The sequence below is a fragment of the Aegilops tauschii genome, chromosome 7 (genome assembly GCF_002575655.3).
Source record: "Aegilops tauschii subsp. strangulata cultivar AL8/78 chromosome 7, Aet v6.0, whole genome shotgun sequence".
Classification (NCBI taxonomy): Eukaryota; Viridiplantae; Streptophyta; class Magnoliopsida; order Poales; family Poaceae; genus Aegilops; species Aegilops tauschii.
In genome coordinates this window covers 965,309-971,486 of record NC_053041.3, presented here as the reverse complement: position 1 = coordinate 971,486, position 6,178 = coordinate 965,309, and the positions used below count along the sequence as shown (strand labels likewise).

The 6,178-nt window shown below is 42.0% G+C and overlaps 1 protein-coding gene across 1 annotated transcript; it reads left to right on the top strand.

Annotated features, from left to right (window-relative positions):
• The first annotated feature begins 910 nt into the window (after positions 1-910).
• On the top strand, positions 911-4,616 carry LOC109751889 (uncharacterized). The gene is made up of 3 exons (XM_073505758.1): positions 911-3,799; positions 3,919-3,998; positions 4,246-4,616. The coding sequence occupies exons 1-3, from the start codon at positions 1,024-1,026 to the stop codon at positions 4,432-4,434; spliced, it is 3,045 nt and encodes a 1,014-aa protein (XP_073361859.1). The 5' UTR covers positions 911-1,023; the 3' UTR covers positions 4,435-4,616.
• Positions 4,617-6,178: the final 1,562 nt, after the last annotated feature.

Genomic DNA, 6,178 nt, shown 5'->3' with positions numbered 1-6,178 from the left:
TATATTTGAATTAACAAAGCGACCAGGTTGTTTCATGTCTACTTCTTAAGTGCAATCAAAAGTCAATTCTATTTTATTTGAATTAACAAAGTGGTTTGTACATTATCTATAATCATATGTTCTCGGTGGCTTGATTTAAAGACCGTAATTTAATTACCCCAGTACTGTTAAACATGATGTGCTGCCGTACATGTTGGGCATACTGGGGCGCATTGTAACATATCTTAACAGGAGTACTTGGGCCGTAGGTTAGGAGGTTAGAGGTGTAGTTTATCTTCTGTAACCATAATCCTATCTTTGTCTAGCTTGATCCCCAAGATGTAATCTCTTCTATAAGACCTCAACAGTATGCGCTATCAGGGAGGTGTGCCCCTGCCTATAACACGTACGGGGTCCCCACTTGTTGAGGTAAGACGTTTTCGCTAAACACATAGAAAGAATTCAATAATTCACTTTCAGTATGTCGGTATGTCTTCTAAGGAGGAAGCAAGTTGGATCCCTAGCTAGCTTTCAAGGAGTAATTGTCCGTGTGAAGACTCAAGAGAGGAAGACTTGCAAGTGGCATGCATTGTCATGTTGGGACCACTCACTCTTTCAATTATTAGTACCTGTTGTTGTTATTGTTATTGATGAAGTGAGTGGCCACGTTATTCAAACTTGCAACGCCACTGTGGGTCCTCAATAGTTAGGCCGTTAAAGCTGATCTTTCAACAAACCATCCTCAATAGTTGTTTACTTGTACACTAGGTTGTTCAAAGCTGGGTTAAATATCAGTATACTTGACAGATTCTTTAACAAGATTAACAACTTAATGCTCTGAGATGTTGACATAAAATGTAAGAATACATATATACGGTAGTTGCCCACATTACTTAATATCACGGAAACGTGACAGCTGACGGCCTCCACACAATGAGCATCTCACAAAGAGAGACGTGATGCCATTTAATCTCAACTTGGGAAAAGTCCATTCAAGCTTCCGCGAAAATACCTACGCCGTGGCTGTAGCACTGCACTTCCGCCATGCACCACTCAATCGCCATTGCCAAGCTCGCCTTGCTCCTCGCCACTGCAGCCGTGTCCTGCGGCTTCTTCGTCGTCGCACATGCACATGCGCAGAAGAGCTGCTGGCCACGCGAGAGGGACGCGTTGCTGGCCTTGAAGCAGGGCATCAACGACACCGATGGCGTCCTCGCCTCGTGGCAAAAACTGCGCCATGACTGCTGCCGCTGGACGGGCGTCGCCTGCAGCAACGAAACCGGCCATGTCACCGAGCTTGACATCGGTCTCAGCTGGTTGTTCGGCCAGATAAGTCCTTCCTTGCTTTCTCTCCAGCATCTCGAGTACCTGGATCTCAGCACCACCTCCCTACTTGGACCAAACGGCAGCAGTGTATTCCCAGATTTCTTGTCTTCTTTGCACAACTTGAGACATCTCGATCTCGCCGGCACGCCATACTCTGGTAGAGTTCCTGCTCGGCTTTCCAACCTTTCGAATTTGGAGTATCTCGATCTTAGTGGGACATCCCTGCATGGTCATGCTCCAGAGTTCTTGTTTTCTTACAAAAACTTGAGGCATCTCGATCTCTCCCTCACGCCATACTCTAGTAGAGTTCCTGCTCGGCTTTCCAACCTTTCAAATTTGGAGTATCTCGATCTCAGTTCGACATCCCTGCATGGTCGTGCTCAGTTCCTGTTTTCTTACAAAAACTTGATACGTCTCGATCTCTCCAACACGCTCTTTTCCGGTACACTGCCGCCTCAGCTAGGCAAACTTTCAAAGTTGGAGTATCTCGATCTCACCAGCACGCTCTTTTCCGGTACACTGCCGCCTCAGCTAGGCAATCTTTCAAACTTGCGACACCTTGACCTCAGTTATATGCAAAATATACACACAGCAGATGTCTCATGGTTAACTCATCTGCATTCCCTGGAATATCTTGACATGAGTGACATAAATCTCAGCACCGCCGACGTGTTCCCTGTGGCCAACACAATCCCAACTCTCAAGGACCTCATTCTTAGTAACTGCTCGCTTCCAAATGCAAACCAGTCGCTAAAACACCTAAACCTCACAAGCCTTGAGCGGCTTGATCTCAACAGAAACGATCTGGGCCATCGAATTGATACGAGTTGGTTTTGGAACATAACAGGCATCACACATTTAGACCTTGATGAAACCTATCTCTATGGTCCATTCCCTGACGCCCTAGGAGGTATGACATCCCTCCAATTCCTATCCTTTGCCAATAACGGCAATTCAGCCACAATGATGGTGGACTTGAAAAATCTCTGTGATTTAGAGCTCCTGCGGCTTGATGGAAGTCTCGCGTTTGGGAACATAACAGAGTTTTTAAGGAAACTGCCACAATGCTCGTCCAACAAATTCCTCTCCGTGTATTCGAACCACAACAATATGACAGGAATGCTGCCAGATATGGTTGGGCACTTGACCAGCTTAGATGAACTTTCCCTTTCTAACAACAGCATTACTGGAGCTATACCATCGGGGTTAAGGAATCTTACTAGTTTGTATGGCCTCGATCTCACTTTGAACCAGCTAACTGGCCAGATACCAATGTTACCGAGAAGCCTCACTCGATTGGCCATCTCCATGAACTCCTTGTCAGGACCTTTGCCGTTAGATTTCGGAGCTCCAGATCTTACAGACCTAAGTCTCTTCTCCAATTGCCTTACTGGTCATGTTCCTAGGGCTATTTGTGAATTGAAAAGCCTTAGTTTGTTGGATCTATCCAATAATTTCTTTGAGGGAGAATTTCCATGGTGTTCTGCGATGCCAAGCATGGAATTTCTGATCTTAAGTAACAATAACTTGTCTGGAAATTTTCCATCTTGGATTCAGAACAGCTCACAATTAGTTTTCCTTGATCTTGCGGTGAACAAGTTCTATGGAACGTTACCCATGTGGATTGGAGAATTGGTGAACTTGAAATTTTTGCTGCTAAACCATAACATGTTTTATGGGGATATTCCAGCCAACATCACAAATCTTATACTACTTCAGTACTTCAGTTTAGCAAGCAACAATATCTCAGGATCAATTCCATCGTCCTTGTCAAAATTAATAGCAATGACACTAGAACATCCACAGCGTTGGACTCGCTGGTATGTTCAAGAGGTCATAAACAAGGACATTTTGTCTGTGGTGATGAAGCGGCAAAATATGAAGTATGACATACATAGAGTTAACGAGATGTACGGCATTGACATTTCACTCAACCACTTAACAGGTGGAATTCCAGATGAGATAACTTCTCTTAATGGATTGTTTACTTTGAATTTATCATGGAATCACCTGAGTGGAAAAATTCCTAGGAACATTGGGGATATGAAATCACTAGAATCACTCGACTCATCAAGGAACAACCTTTCCGGTGAAATCCCAACAAGCTTGTCAGATTTGACGTATCTAAGCTCCTTGGACTTGTCATACAACAATCTTGTAGGAAGAATTCCGACAGGACGTCAACTTGATACCCTCTACGCCGAGAACCCATCCATGTACAGCGGCAATAATGGTCTTTGTGGGCCTCCTCTTAAAGAGAATTGCCCAGGCAACAATGCTCTAGAGCATGGTAATCAGCAGAGAAGAGAAAATGGTTATGATCCAGTGGCGTTCTTCTACTTTGGGCTGACGGCTGGCTTTGTGGTGGGACTCTGGGTTGTCTTTTGTGCTCTTCTGTTCAAAAGAGCATGGAGGAATGCTTATTTCCGCCTCTTTGACAAGCTACATGACAATGTGTACGTGTTTGTTGTTGTTACTTGGGGCATGATAACCAGTAAGACAACTACACGTTAAGGCCAATCTGATGCTGGTGTCATTCTACTGTTGAACTGTATGAATAAATAAGAGTGAGGAAGTATTTAGTAGCTTGTACAAGAATGTGTTTTGTTGAAGATTATAAGCTTGTAATATGTCTTAGAAGTAGCGAATATTTTGTTAGGATCATGTACACCGATCTGATTGATAAAGATTCGGTTAGATCTCTCTCTTTCTTGATCCTCAAATATGTAATCCTACCAACCTTGTATTCTTGGCCTACATGGCTTTGCCCCTATATTAACATGAAAGCGTGCCGATACAAAGGCATAAGCTTTCCCCCGCAAAAAAAAAGATGGTTCATTTAGGAGATGGTGCAGATGGTCCGTGAACACCCATGGCTGAGACGCGCTCCCGGAGTTGATGCCGACAAACTTGAGTTATAGCATGCTGGCCGTAATGCAGAAAGATGGTTTAAGCCAGTACACATCGTTGGGTGCCTCTCAAGTGGAAGATGATCTGCTCAATGGCCGGAGGGCGGAAAAGTCACATCTCCCTCTTGACGGTGTTTTGGTGTCGCTCTCCTTCGTGAAGGCGTTGTCTTGTTTGTTCGCGGCGTCCTCGGAGCTGTTTTTGGATATGTCGGTCGTCTAGTTATTGGTTGGCTTGTTTCTTCGGTCGGGGAGTTTAGCTGTGTTTTATGTTTGGGTCGAGTATCTCATGTCTCTGTTTCGTGCACCATGTTCACGCCTTTTGCGTCCGTGCTATGTGTTGTACTATCTGATGTACTCATTCTAACTCCTTCTATCAATGAAATGATAGGCATTTTTTGTGTATTTGCGAACCTTTTCTTACAAGTTGTGACCAAATATAACATTAATGTTAAGCATTTTGAAACACTCATGCATCAACTTGACCTTTCACAGTCTTGTCGTACAACGAACTCATTCGATCCAACTAAAACCTGGCGTAGTTGAGGGCTCCCTCGCCGGTGGGAAACACATAGTTGCCGGCAGAAGCAGAAATTTGGCAGATGAGTGTTTCTGGTTTTTTTTTTCTTGAGAAGTAGGTTCAAACAGAAGATCAAAAAATGACCGTTCTTCACCAGAGGGCGGTTGGGTAGTAGGAGGGAGAGGTCCGTCTCGAATGACGTTTTTTTTTACATCCTTCAAATGGACCCAAATTTTTTCTGTTGCCTAGTATCAACATGAGAAACATGCATGCCAACTTTCGTACCATTCGGACATTGTATGGATTTTTTAGGGTTTTCACGACGATAAAACCCTAAAATACGGACCGGACATGACGCACTGTGTGTTCGTTGTTGGAATTCATTCAAATATTGCGTGGAGTACTAGGGAAAAATTTGGTGTCATTCTGAAGACAATAAAACATAGCAGAACATTTTAAAAAACGAGGATACAACTTATACTTTTTGCCAGAAAATATCATAAGTCAAAATAACTCTGCGCACTAACTTTTTAATTTGTTAGCACCAGCCTTTTAGTTTAAAAAAAATATAAATTACTCAAATATTTTTTTAACAAATTATAAATACATTGTCAGGTAAAATATAGAAAACAATATGTTTTAACAAATTTGAAGGATTTTCTTCAAAACAAGAAGGTTTTTTAAAATTGTTGTTACATTTTATCAATTTCAAAGACAAAAGCAAAACTCATTAAGCTAAACAAATAACATGGCATTAACTCAAATACAAAAATCAATTTTTTTAATATTATATACTTCGTTTTCGAAACAAGAACATTTTTAAAATTAGTTGTAACACTATCATTTTGAAAGACAAAAACAAAAATCATTAATATAAACAAAACATGGTGTCGGCTCATATATAAAAAATATTTTTTTTGCACTTGCAGATTTTTGTTTAAAACAAAAATGTTTATGAATATATTTGTTACTTTTATCAATTTGAAAGACATTAAAAGCGCAATAATCTAAAAAATCAGTGGCGGCCCAACTGGCCGACTACGACGGTGACATCGGCCGCCTCTTGGGCTCGCCCAGGCCTAGAAACGAGCGCCGCCACAATGAGTTCCGCCCTTGTCGTCGAACTCATCTGAAAAAATGCCTCTGCCTGACTTACACTATCGTCGCCCCCTGTTGGTCCTCTGGGCCATGTGCGCCCGAACACCTGTCCCTTCCGCCCTTGGGCTTGATCAGGATAGGCCGAGTAATCCTCACTCGGCCCCGCGGCTGGGCGCTTTTAAAAAAAAATCAATTTTACTTATTTCCTTCTTTTTTGTTTTTATGATTTTCATTTTATTCATTTCGTATTTCATTTCTATTATCGGAATTTGGATAATTACGTTTATTTTCTTTATTTATTTAAACAAATTTGTATCTTGTTTATTTTATCTTAATTATTTCAATTCAT